The 13679-nt window shown below is 43.8% G+C and overlaps 2 protein-coding genes across 3 annotated transcripts in view; one reads left to right on the plus strand and one right to left on the minus strand.

Moving 5' to 3' along the window:
* Positions 1–4333, minus strand: part of LOC135536294 (uncharacterized) — a 34745-nt gene extending 30412 nt beyond the window's left edge. For both annotated transcript variants that reach the window (XM_064962651.1, XM_064962650.1), the window contains exon 1: positions 4065–4333. In XM_064962651.1, coding sequence (XP_064818723.1) covers positions 4065–4115 — 51 coding nt within the window. In that variant the 5' untranslated portion in view covers positions 4116–4333. The remainder of the gene's footprint in view (positions 1–4064) is intronic.
* Positions 4334–8213: 3880 nt separating this feature from the next.
* LOC135536295 (small ribosomal subunit protein mS26-like) lies at positions 8214–12212 on the plus strand. The gene is made up of 4 exons (XM_064962652.1): positions 8214–8578; positions 10165–10311; positions 10638–10761; positions 10934–12212. The coding sequence occupies exons 1-4, from the start codon at positions 8361–8363 to the stop codon at positions 11063–11065; spliced, it is 621 nt and encodes a 206-aa protein (XP_064818724.1). The 5' UTR covers positions 8214–8360; the 3' UTR covers positions 11066–12212.
* Positions 12213–13679: the final 1467 nt, after the last annotated feature.

Genomic DNA, 13679 nt, shown 5'->3' on the forward strand with positions numbered 1-13679 from the left:
CAGCTCCAGCAACCTAATTAGCTGAAAGGTTATGTTGACTGGCTAGCTGGAAACACAGGAAGGTCCTTATTTGTATGTTGTATTTATTATGGATCCCCATTAGTTCCTGTCAAGGCAGCAGCTACTCTTCCTGGGGTTTATTATGGATCCCCATTAGTTCCTGTCAAGGCAGCAGCTACTCTTCCTGGGGTTTTTTATGGATCCCCATTAGTTCCTGTCAAGGCAGCAGCTACTCTTCCTGGGGTTTATTATGGATCCCCATTAGTTCCTGTCAAGGCAGCAGCTACTCTTCCTGGGGTTTATTATGGATCTCCATTAGTTCCTGCCAAGGCAGCAGGTCCTCTTCCTGGGGTTTATTATGGATCTCCATTAGTTCCTGTCAAGGCAGCAGCTACACTTCCTGGGGTTTATTATGGATCTCCATTAGTTCCTGCCAAGGCAGCAGGTCCTCTTCCTGGGGTTTATTATGGATCTCCATTAGTTCCTGTCAAGGCAGCAGCTACTCTTCCTGGGGTTTATTATGGATCCCCATTAGTTCCTGTCAAGGCAGCAGCTACTCTTCCTGGGGTTTATTATGGATCCCCATTAGTTCCTGTCAAGGCAGCAGCTACTCTTCCTCAGCTTTATTATGGATCTCCATTAGTTCCTGCCAAGGCAGCAGCTACTCTTCCTGGGGTTTATTATGGATCCGCATTAGTTCCTGCCAAGGCAGCAGGTCCTCTTCCTGGGGTTTATTATGGATCCCCATTAGTTCCTGTCAAGGCAGCAGCTACTCTTCCTGGGGTTTATTATGGATCCCCATTAGTTCCTGTCAAGGCAGCAGCTACTCTTCCTGGGGTTTATTTTGGATCCCCATTAGTTCCTGCCAAGGCAGCAGCTACTCTTCCTGGGGTTTATTATGGATCCCCATTAGTTCCTGTCAAGGCAGCAGCTACTCTTCCTCGGCTTTATTATGGATCTCCATTAGTTCCTGCCAAGGCAGCAGCTACTCTTCCTGGGGTTTATTATGGATCCGCATTAGTTCCTGCCAAGACAGCAGCTACTCTTCCTGGGGTTTATTATGGATCCCCATTAGTTCCTGTCAAGGCAGCAGCTACTCTTTCTGGGGTTTATTATGGATCCCCATTAGTTCCTGTCAAGGCAGCAGCTACTCTTCCTCGGCTTTATTATGGATCTCCATTAGTTCCTGCCAAGGCAGCAGCTACTCTTCCTGGGGTTTATTATGGATCCCCATTAGTTCCTGCCAAGACAGCAGCTACACTTCCTGGGGTTTATTATGGATCCCCATTAGTTCCTGTCAAGGCAGCAGCTACTCTTCCTGGGGTTTATTATGGATCCCCATTAGTTCCTGCCAAGGCAGCAGCTACACTTCCTGGGGTTTATTATGGATCCCTATTAGTTCCTGCCAAGGCAGCAGCTACTCTTCCTGGGGTTTATTATGGATCCCCATTAGTTCCTGTCAAGGCAGCAGCTACTCTTCCTGGGGTTTATTATGGATCCCCATTAGTTCCTGTCAAGGCAGCAGCTACTCTTCCTGGGGTTTATTATGGATCCGCATTAGTTCCTGCCAAGGCAGCAGCTACTCTTCCTGGGGTTTATTATGGATCCCCATTAGTTCCTGCCAAGGCAGCAGGTCCTCTTCCTGGGGTTTATTATGGATCCCCATTAGTTCCTGTCAAGGCAGCAGCTACTCTTCCTGGGGTTTATTATGGTGCCCTATTAGTTCCTGTCAAGGCAGCAGCTACTCTTCCTAGGGTCCAGCAAAATTAAGGCAGTTTTACCATTTTAAAAACATTACAATTCATTTACAACAGATTTCACAACACTAAGTGTGTGCCCTCTGGCCCCTACTCCACCACTACCACATGTCTACATCACTAAATCCATGTGTACGTGTGTGTATATTGTGTATATTATTGTGTGTGTCTGTCTGTGCCCGTGTGTGTCTCTTCACAGTCCCCACTGCTCCATAAGGTGTATTTGAATCGTATTTTTATCTAATTGTATTGCTTGTATCAGGTACCTGATGTGGAATAGAGTTCTGTGTAGTCATGTCTCTATGTTGTACTGTGCACCTCCCTTAGTCTGTTCTGAACTTGGGGACTGTGAAGAGACCTCTGGTGGCATGTCTTGTGGGGTAGTCAGGGTGTCTGAGCTGTGTGCCAGTAGTTCAAACAGACAGCTCTGTGATTTCAACATGTCAATAGCTCTCACAGATACAAGTAGTGATGAAGGCAATCTCTCCTCCACTCTGAGCCAGGAGAGATTGACATGCATATGATTCATGTTAGCTCTTTGTGTACATCCAAGGGCCAACCATGTTGCCCTGTTCAAAATCAAATAGTTCTGAGAAAATCTTCTCTAGTCCCTCATTCTAGCACCTAACCACACCACTGAACAGTAGTCCAGGTGTGACAAAACTAGGGCCTGTAGGACCTGCCTTGTTGATAGTGCTGTTAAGAAGGTAGAAACTAGGGCCTGTAGGACCTGCCTTGTTGATAGTGCTGTTAAGAAGGTAGAAACTAGGGCCTGTAGGACCTGCCTTGTTGATAGTGCTGTTAAGAAGGTAGAAACTAGGGCCTGTAGGACCTGCCTTGTTGATAGTGCTGTTAAGAAGGCACAGCAGCGATTTATTATGGACAGACCTCTCCCCATCTTATCTACTGTTGTATCAACATGTTTCGACCATGACAGTTTATAATCCAGGGTTACCCCAAGCAGTTTAGTCAACTTAACTTGCTCAATATCTACATTATCTTTCATATCGGCGAGTATTTGTAAAACAATTACATTTCTAAAAAAAGGTGACATCGATACACACATTTATAGGGTTAGTGTTCCCACACGGCCATATCTCCATGTTACAGCGCATGTTTACTGAAGACAGAGGAACCACCTGATCGAATAAGCTATCTGTCTTGCATGCTCCTAACACTTGTGTGTAACAGAAAGCCACCAGAAACGCGTTCACTAAAAAATACTGTCCAAATAATACCTATTTGGGCAAAGCAGGCAAGACATGTGACATGTTTTATGGGTCGAATAAATGTAGCTAACCTACTTAATGTTTCTGTAGAAAACCCACACCACTGTGCTCCTTGTTCTATGTGACTTAAATGTAAATGTCTATGTGACTGTACTAATGTATGTAACGTTAGCCAAGTTAGCCATGTTACTGGTAGTTAAGTTAGCCATGTTACTGGTAGCTAAGTCAGCCGTGTTACTGGTAGCATGTTACTGGTAGCTAAGCTAGCCGTGTTACTGGTAGCTAAGCTAGCCGTATTACTGGTAGCTAAGCTAGCCGTGTTACTGGTAGCTAAGCTAGCCGTGTTACTGGTAGCTAAGCTAGCCGTGTTACTGGTAGCTAAGCTAGCCGTGTTACAGGTAGCTAAGCTAGCAGTGTTACTGGTAGCTAAGCTAGCCGTGTTACAGGTAGCTAAGTTAGCCATGTTACTGGTAGCTAAGTTAGCCATGTTACTGGTAGCTAAGTTAGCCATGTTACTGGTAGCTAAGTTAGCCATGTTACTGGTAGCTAAGTTAGCCATGTTACTGGTAGCTAAGTTAGCCATGTTACAGGTAGCTAAGTTAGCCATGTTACAGGTAGCTAAGTTAGCCATGTTACTGGTAGCTAAGTTAGCCATGTTACTGGTCGCTAAGATAGCCATGTTACTGGTCGCTAAGATAGCCGTGTTACTGGTAGCTAAGATAGCCGTGTTACTGGTAGCTAAGCTAGCCGTGTTACAGGTAGCTAAGTTAGCTAAGCTAGCCACTTTACTGGTAGCTAAGATAGCCGTGTTACTGGTAGCTAAGCTAGCCGTGTTACAGGTAGCTAAGTTAACCGTATTACTGGCAGCTAAGCTAGCCACTTTACTGGTAGCTAATGTTAATGTTAGCTATCTCGGTTAGATAACGTCGTTAGCTAGTTAACGTGAATCAAAGGGGGGTGGTTCCGCATTTGTCTCGGCTCAACTCCTGTTATTTTATACCTCGGTCGCCTGTAACTTTGCGCACAACAAAGATTGCCTGTTTATTGTAGTTCATACAACAAAATGAACACTTCTTACTCTGTTGACATCTGCCTCGTCTGCAGGAGAAGTTGGCTCCTGAGGCTCCATGTTGCTGTTGTCTCGGAGCCAGGGACGCTTCGCTTCCTTCACAGTTCGTATGGAAGAGCGGTTGCTAAGATCCTTCACAGTTCGTATCGAAGAGCGGTTGCTATGTCCTTCTCTTCACAGTTCGTATCGAAGAGCGGTTGCTAAGGTCCTTCACAGTTCGTATCGAAGAGCGGTTGCTATGTCTTTCACAGTTCGTATCGAAAGGCGGTTGCTAAGGAAGCCCGCAAATCTTGAGCGGGAGATTCGCTGAAAAGGAACAAGAAAAAAAGTTTAAATCTGTGTCACTGCGACATCTAAGGCAGTGGAAGAGCAAAAGCATGTAGAGGGTTGAATTATGAGTATTTCTCATTTTAAAAAAATAAGAATGATTATATTAATTTATTTACAATGTTTGACATGTCTGTAATCTTATACTAAACACAACAAATATTTAGTGAAAAAATGCCCGAAAAGACATTGTAGTTTTGAAGGTGGCTTCCACATAACGTTAGCTGAAAGTCTCAACTTTTGACCAACAAGAAAAACATCTTTGAGGCATAGCAATCTTTCATAGAAACATTATTTGTAACTATTTTATTTGATTTTAATTTGGTCAACAGTAGTAACCACGGAAGAATGGCCCAATAGTTAACTATTAGATGTGTTTGTTTGCTGACAGTCACCAAAACAATGCGCCCTTTTCAATGCGGCAGAAGTCGGTGAGTTGTGTCTGGATGGCCTGCAACAATGACAACAAACGGACACATAGATAATCGGACGTGGCTCGTTTCAGCTTCATCTCGTTATTGATGTCTTGTTTTGAGATGGTTTTGACTGATTTTCAAGTCAATGCTACAATTACAACTATAAGGCTGGTTTACAGTCCGCCTATCGACATCATAAACATTATATTGTCGTCCAACATCAAACTTGTCGCTTTCGTTATAAAAAAGTATAAATACAAAACGACAACCTCTGCATGACATCAGCAGCCTGGTGCTCCAAATAGTAAACTGTCTCTAATTTAACACAAATAAACACATCTGTTTTGAAATATATTCAATAAATGCAAGCCAGGCAACTAAAAGCAATGTTTTGGTCTATCCGGTATGGTGAGAACTTGAGATCAATTGGTATGCGACGATATGAGGCCCCTGTTGGCAGAGAGGCATGTTGCACTGGGACACGTTTTAATATGGTGAAAAAGCCTCTCATTTTACTATGGGTCCGTCGTGGTTCTGTGTAGCATTGTTATGCTAATATATTTTGAGTAGTAAAACAGGGAAACAAGGAGTGCCAGACAGTTCTCATTATAAAACACCAGATGGGGGGCTTTGTTTACTACTCACCAGTGTTTGGAATTCATTGAGCTCGTTGATAAAACACCATGGGATGCCTTTTTCACGCGGAGAATTATTTGTCAAAGGTGGTTCTGTGTAAAACTGCCGTTTCCAGCTTTTGAACAAAAAGTTTGGTGTCACTGCGAAATGTCCATGTTTTTGAAAGAAAAGCAATTTTTTTGGGGACCATTAAAAGAACATCAGAAATACAGTGTTGACAATGCTGATGTTGTAAATGACTATTGTAGCTGGAAATGGCAGATTTTTTTATGGAATATCTACATAGGCTTACAGAGGCCCATTATCAGCAACCATCTATATATATAATAGCGCTGTCTACCGTATCAAAAGCTTTGGCCAAGTCAATAAAAATAGCAGCACAACATTGCTTAGAATCAAGGGCAATGGTAACCTCATTGAGGACCATTAAGGTTGCAGTGACACGTCCATAACCTGAGCAGAAACCAGATTGCATATGTAACGGATGTGAAACGGCTAGCTTAGTTAGCGGTGCGCGCTAAATAGTGTTTCTATCAGTGACGTCACTTGCTCTGAGACCTTGAAGTAGTAGTTCCCCTTGCTCTGCAAGGGCCGCTGCTTTTGTGGAGCGATGGGTAACCTTGCTTCGTGGGTGACTGTTGTTGATGTGTGCAGAGGGTCCCTGGTTCGCGCCCGGGTATGGGCGAGGGGACGGTCTAAAGTTATACTTTTACACATACCAGAGAGAATATTATAGACATCAAGAAAGTTTTCCCAACACTTTTGATAAACAGGGCAAATAGATATAGTCCTATAACAGTTAGGATCAGATTGATCTCCCCCTTTAAATACAGGACAACCCGTGGCGGCCTTCCAAGCAATGGGAACCTCCCCAGAAAGGAGAGACAGGTTAAAAAGGTTGGAGATGATAGGGTCTAAACCATCTGACCCAGATGTTTTTTGGGGGTCAAGTTTCAGGAGCTCCTTTAGCACCTCGGAATCAGTGATTGCCTGCATGGAGAAACTTTGTAGCTCGGCAGGGGGGAAAAGAGGGAGAGGCATCGGGGATAGTCGCATTAGAAGGGGTGGTTGATGAGGAAATGTTGGACGGCCAAGGAGGCATGGCTGAGTCAAATAGGAATCCTGACTTAATGAAGTGGAGATTAGAGCTCAGTCATGTGCTCCTTGTCAGTAACATCATCAACATTAAGGGACATGGGCAGCTGTGAGGAGGAGGGTTAATACTCCAGGTCTTTAACCGTTTTCCAGAACTTCTTGGGGTGAGACCCACAGAGAGAGAACTGTTCCTTAAAGTAACTAACTTTGGCCTTCCGGATAGCCTGAGTACACTTATTTCTCCTTTGCAGGAACGAGAGCCAGTCAGCCTGAGTATGTGTGTGCCGAGCCTATCGCCAAATGCAATTCTTGAGGTGGAGTAACTGCAACATCACGGTCGAACCAGGGGCTGAACCTGTTTTTAATTCTCATTTTCTTTATGGGGCGTGTTTGTTAACAATACCACTGAAAATAGTTTAAAAAAGAAGGTCCGAGCGTCTTCGACAGAGGGGATCAAGCTGATTCTATACCATTTTACAGAGACCAGGTCATGAAGGAAGTCTTGCTCATTAAAGTGTTTTAGCAAGCGTCTATGACAAATCAGGACAGGTCGTTTCACTGAGCAACCATTACAAACACAGGCTGTAAAACAGTGATCACTAAGGTCAGTACAGAAAACACCAGACTGACACCTATCAGGATTATTGTGAAGATAACATTGAGGAGAGAACAACCGAAGGTGATCCTTGGTAAAGATTGCCACTCCCCCACCTTTGGAAGATCTGTCTTGCCGAAAAAGGTTATAACCAGAAAGGTTAACATCAGTGTTCAAAACACTCTTCCTTAACCACGTCTCAGTAATGACCAACACATCTGGATTGGAGCTGTGAACCCACACTTTCAATTGATCCATTTTAGGTAATACGTTTCTAGTGTTAATGTGCATTAAACCCAGGCTTTTACGAGAGCAGAAATCAGTGAAGCAGATATCAGAGCACAAGTCAGAATTGGGGCTAGCAACAGTAGATGGGCCAGGGTGTACATGCACATTTCCAGATATCATCAACAGTAATACAATCAAGACACGGCAGAGGACAGGGAGAGCTCTGCAGTGCTGATTTATGACATCTGAATGTGCATTAGATGGCAAAACCTAACCTTAAATTAAGACCAAAAAGGTAATTTGTGTTTTCATAAATGTTTATGATATAGACCATTTTGACGTTGTGGCTGTGCTATTTAGTGGAAACCCTTCGACCAAAGATGTGTGTAACTAAGCCAAGATTAACCACACCATGTCGTTTCTAATGGGAGCAAATTAATCATAGTGGGCAGAGACAAGCATGAAATAGCGAGAGCCTATTGGTGCGTTCACGCAAGTATTTGCATATTTCCGTTAGGGAACTCCGTGTCTGTGAAGTGTCCTTGCACTCCTTCTTAACAACGTATTTCTGTTTTACATTTGTAACGAGTAATGTCTACAAAAATGTGTCTTCTCTGTTCTTAACAGATTCTAGTTTTAGAAATGAAATGTTTTATCAATAAGAAAATGTGAAAAATATCGGCTAAAATCCATCTTCTCTCACTTCAAGCCACTGGACTTCCTCTCACCACCTTATATGGTAGTGAGTGGAAACGCCAACGAGATGCTTCACATTTATACATCCGGTGAAATATCTGTCTCATTGTTCTATCTGTACTTCAACCTAGACATTGACCCGGAAGTTATTTTGGTAACCTTGGGAATTCTTCCGGGATTTCTTTTATCAACATGGTTGCTTCGTAAAGCAACTTGTATGTTTCCGTTAACTACATGCACGCATTGTATTGATAGTTGTAGGTAAATATTTGCACTTAAACTATTAGAGTAAGCAGTCGATTGTCAGTAAGTATGTTTCAAGTTATTACCAGAAGTACCCCGGTAATCCGGCTTCTCGCCCCCCGTGGAGCCGTGCTTGTGGAGGCTGTCCGGGGTAGGAAGACCCGCACCGACCCAAAGGCCAAATCCAAAGAGGGGCGCATTAAAACGCCACCTCCCGTCGACCCGGTGGAGATGGTGGTCCTCAGGGAGAGATTCACAGAATATGACCTGATCATGAGAGCGCTGAGGTAAGACTAGACCAATGCACGTTTATGTTTCAAACGTGGTGTGTTTTAGGAGAAAATTTTAAGATTAAATCTAAGGTTACTGATTGTTAGTTCTGCATAAAAGTGCAATTGTCTGACTGATCCGTTTTAGTACTGATAATAGACAACGTTAGCTACCTTGCTTTCAGTTATCCCATTCATAGTCATAAAGATAAATATGGCGTGTTTTTGTAGGCACTAACTCCGCCATGGTTAGTAAACTAGACCAGCAAAAAAATCACAGCAACTGAGAAGTTGCCGTATTTATACAGTAAACACTTTTTCCATAACGTTATTGAGCCAATTAATATCATAGTAACTTGTAATGACGTTAGAATCTAAATGTGGGTTTCCTCAAAATGATTATTATTGCAATATATGACATCATAAAGGAATTTAAATATGGCAAGAGAAAATATAATATGCCCTCATCAAACTCGCCAGATCATTTTCCATCAATGGATGTCGGTTTAAGCAATACGTCACAAGGGGGGGTATATGGCCAATATACCACGGCTAAGGGCTGTTGTTAAGCATGATGCAACGTGGAGTACCTGGATACAGCCGTTAGCTGTGGTATATTGGCCATATACCACAATCCCCGGGGTGCGTTATTGCTATTATAAACTGGTTACCAACATAATTAGGACAGTAAAGTACTTAAGTAGAAATACTTTAAAATACCACTTAATTAGTTTTTTGGGGTATCTGTACTTTACTATTTAAATGTATGGCAACTTTTACTTCACTACATTCCTAAAGAAAATAATGTACATTTTCCCCGACACCCAAAAGTACTCATTACAGTTTGTCAGGAAAATGGTCCAATTCACTTATCAAGAGAACATCCCTGGTCATCTTTACTGCCTCTGATCTGGAGGACTCACTAAACAGAGAACATCCCTGGTCATCTTTACTGCCTCTGATCTGGAGGACTCACTAAACAGAGAACATCCCTGGTCCTCCCTACTGCCTCTGATCTGGAGGACACACTAAACAGAGAACATCCCTGGTTGTCCCTACTGCCTCTGATCTGGAGGACTCACTAAACAGAGAACATCACTGGTCCTCCCTACTGCCTCTGATCTGGAGGACACACTAAACAGAGAACATCCCTGGTCATCCCTACTGCCTCTAATCTGGAGGACTCACTAAACAGAGAACATCCCTACTGCCTCTGATCTGGAGGACTCACTAAACAGAGAACATCCCTGGTCATCCCTACTGCCTCTGATCTGGAGGACCCACTAAACTCAAATGCTTTGTTTGTAAATTCTGTCCTGAGTGTTGGTGTGCCCCTGGCTATCTGTAATTAAATTTAAAAAATACAAGGAAATTGTTCCGTCTGGTTTATAAGGAAGTCAAAATGATTTATACTTTTACTTTTGATACTTAAGTATATTTAAAACCAAATACTTTCAGACTTTTACTCAAGCAGTATTTGACTGGGTGACTTTCACTCTTACAGAAGAAAGGTTTTTGGAGAGTTTTCAGTATGGGGAACACAGAGACGGTTATAATGTTGTGGTCCATGAATGAGGTTGTGATTAGTGTGATGTGGTTGTCAGGCTGGAGTTCAAGGAGGAGATGCTGAGGAAGAGGTATGAAGAGGAGGTGGGCTCCCTGGCGGAGGAGAGGGCGAAGCAGGAGGCGGAGGAACACCGCTCCCTCATGACCTGGAACCAGGAGGAGAATCTCCGCATGCTCAAGATCAGGTCAGGAAGGAACGGGACATCGGTTCTGATTTGTCCCAAATGGCACCCTATTCCCTACGTAGTGCAGAGCACTTTTCACTGCCCCTTTCATGTCCACCTCCATCAAATAATCCATAAAGCTTAATGGGAAATGATGTCTGTCTTGTATTCACATTCTCTCTCCCTCTTCTCTCTCTCTCCCTCTTCTCTCTCTCTCCCTCTTCTCTCTCTCTCCCTCTTCTCTCTCTCTCTCTCCCTCTTCTCTCTCTCTCTCTCTCTCTCTTCTCTCTCTCCCTCTTCTCTCTCTCTCCCTCTTCTCTCTCTCCTCTCTTGTTCTCTGCCTTTAGGGAACTGAGAGTTCAGAAAGAGGTGGAAGCTGCTGAGGTCAAGAAGACAGAGGCAGCCATTCTGCGAGAGCAGGCCATGGAAAGCTTTGTTAAAGAGAAGGGAGAGGAGATCATGCGGATTCAGGTATGTAGAGTTTTGGTCAACCTTTTGAAAGCCAAAGTTACGTTTATTGACCTTGTTGTAAACAAGTGCGGCGCCAAGTTGGCGGAAGTTGTTTCCCTCTGAAACTAGAATGTTGTAGTGTCATGTCAATGCATCAATGTCTCAACTCTCTACATACATGGCTTTGTTCCAGGAGGAGGCCAAGAGCTTCATCAACCTGGAGAACCTGGACCAGCGTATTGAGGAAGCCCTGGACAACCCTAAGAACTATAACTTTGCCATCGACAAAGATGGCCGCGTGGTGAAGAGGACTGTGCTGCAGTGAGAGAGACTGAGGATGGCTGGAAGTGTAGAGTGAAGTTGCCCCTAGACTCTGATCTGGATTCAGTTTATCCTTTTCCCCCACTATGGTTCAGCTTAGGATTGTGGGAATGGAAGCTGATTCTGGATCTATACCTAAGGGAAACTTCACCTCGGAGCCTTGGCTAGAGGCCTCAGAGGAGACTGGCGAGATAGTGAGCTTGTTTGACATTGTATGCGGGTCACGACTGACTGATCTACAAATCACCTTGCATCATAAATAACTACTCATGATTATTTGTAGATCAGTCCCCATTTACCAACAATGTATCATGGGTTTGATGCTCTGGAACACGGCCAATGTCAGGAAGTTTAAACAATGTTTGACATTGCAGCCAGCATTGCAGGTGAGTCGCAACTGACTGATCTACAAATCACCTTGCATCATAAATAACTACTCATTATTATTTGTAGATAAGTCAGTCCGTCACAATGCTCTGGAACACGGCCAGCGTGGCCGTTTCTCATTTGGGAAAAATACCGTCCTCCACCCTCTCCTCTGTGACCCGGAAACCGTTGAGATGTCGATTTGTTAGTAGGCAAACAAAAGAGGCTCCCCTCCTCGATAGCCACGTTTTAATTGATTATAGGCATGTGTCTCCTACCGGAGTCCTTCACTGAACAGTTGTGATATCTGCCACGCCCACTTGGAAACAGCTGTTGTTTTGTCAGCGGAGAAAAGCATGAACGTGTTTAAAAACAATATGCTACTTATCCTTTATCTAGAAAATGTCTTGCTCAACCATGATGTGGTTAGCTGGGGTGTAGTCATTTGTCCAAGCCCTAGAAAATTGTGGCGTTTATGTTAGTAATGGGGGTGGAATCGATAGTTACATATCGCAATGTTATTTTTGACGATATGCCTGGTGAGGATTATAACAGAACATGGCCAAGATGTTCATAAATGACCAGCATGGTCAAATAATAATAATCACAGGCACACTCTGTTTGTGATGAACAGTTTCCTGGCACAATTACCCATGTTTCCACCAGTTTGGTTATGGGGGGGGGTTTACAGGTTATGAAAGTTCTGTACAACTTCCATCTATGGACTTCTCATCTGTCAAGGTCACAATGAGAACGTTATGCAATAAATAATTGTTTCTTCCTTATTGATCCTCTCTTCTACTTTCTTGTGAGTCATTTGGCTTTAAATAATTTATAATTATTATAATGGCACCAGAGGAGATTTTGTACATAATGTTTCTGCTCCTGAAAAGAGCTTCTGGATGTCAGAACAGCGATTACTCACCTCAAACTGGATGAAGATTTTTGTTCTTTTAACGAGTCGGCCGCAAAAGATTTACTGCAAATACCGGACCAGGCCCAAACCCCCGTCAATCGCATTGAGGAGAAGACCAAGAGACCGGGGCTGCAGATCCGGGTGTATGTGAGAATTTTTTTGGCAAGTGGGTAACCCGCCTCTACCATCCATCCTATTGGCCAACGTGCAATCACTGGAGAATAAACTGGATGAGCTCCGTTCAAGACTATCCTACCAACAGGACATTAAAAACTGTAGTATCTTATGTTCCAGTCGAGTTCGAGTCGTGGCTGAATGACAACATGGATAATATGCAGCTGGCTGGGTTGTCCGTGCATCAGCCTCCGGTAAGACAAAGGGTGGAGGTCTGTGTCTATTGGTCAATGACAGCTGGCTGTGTTTTAGTTCCATCATCAAGATAGAACAGCTGCCTCCGGTAAGACAAAGGGTGGAGGTCTGTGTCTGTTTGTCTTTAACAGCTGGTGCACAAAATCCAATATGAATGAAGCCTCAAGGTTTTGCTCGCCTGAGGTAGAGTACCTTATGATAAGCTGTAGACCACACTATTTTACCAATAGATTTTTCATCTTCATAGTTGTCTATTTACCACCACAAACTGATGCTGGCACTAAGACGTTGCTCAACCAGCTGTATGAGATCATAAGGAAACAGGAACATGCTCATCCGGAAGCTGCGATCCTATTGGCCGGGACACTAATCCTGACGCTTATAAGATATCCCGCTATGCTATCAGATGAACCATCACACGCTCAGGCTTATAGAGGCTGTATGACACTCGGGCTTATAGAGGCTGTATGACACTCGGGCTTATAGAGGCTGTATGACACTCGGGCTTATAGAGGCTGTATGACACTCAGGGCGTATAGAGGCTGTATGACACTCAGGGCGTAGAGTCTGTATGACACTCAGGCCTGTATAGAGGCTGTATGACACTCAGGCCCTTTTAGAGACTGTATGATACTCAGGCCCTTTTAGAGGCTGTATGACACAGGCCCGTATAGAGGCTGTATGACACTCAGGCCCGTATAGAGGCTGTATGACACTCAGGCCCTTTTAGAGGCTGTATGACACTCAGGCCCGTATAGAGGCTGTATGACACTCAGGCCCTTTTAGAAGATGTATGACACTCAGGTCCGTATAGAGGCTGTATGACACTCAGGCCCTTTAGAGGCTGTATGACACTCAGGCCCTTTTAGAGGCTGTATGACACTCAGGCCCTTTTAGAGGCCGTATGACACTCAGGCCCGTATAGAGGCTGTATGACTCAGGCCCATATAGAGGCTGTATGACACTC

Source organism: Oncorhynchus masou, unplaced genomic scaffold, assembly GCF_036934945.1.
Source record: "Oncorhynchus masou masou isolate Uvic2021 unplaced genomic scaffold, UVic_Omas_1.1 unplaced_scaffold_591, whole genome shotgun sequence".
Taxonomy (NCBI): domain Eukaryota; kingdom Metazoa; phylum Chordata; class Actinopteri; order Salmoniformes; family Salmonidae; genus Oncorhynchus; species Oncorhynchus masou.

Coding starts and splice junctions, on each gene's coding strand:
- LOC135536295 (XM_064962652.1), top strand. CDS start 8,361: ATGTTTCAAGTTATTACCAGAAGTACCCCGGTAATCCGGCTTCTCGCC. Junction 8,579..10,164: donor CTGATCATGAGAGCGCTGAG/GTAAGACTAGAC, acceptor TGTGGTTGTCAG/GCTGGAGTTCAAGGAGGAGA. Junction 10,762..10,933: donor AGGAGATCATGCGGATTCAG/GTATGTAGAGTT, acceptor GCTTTGTTCCAG/GAGGAGGCCAAGAGCTTCAT.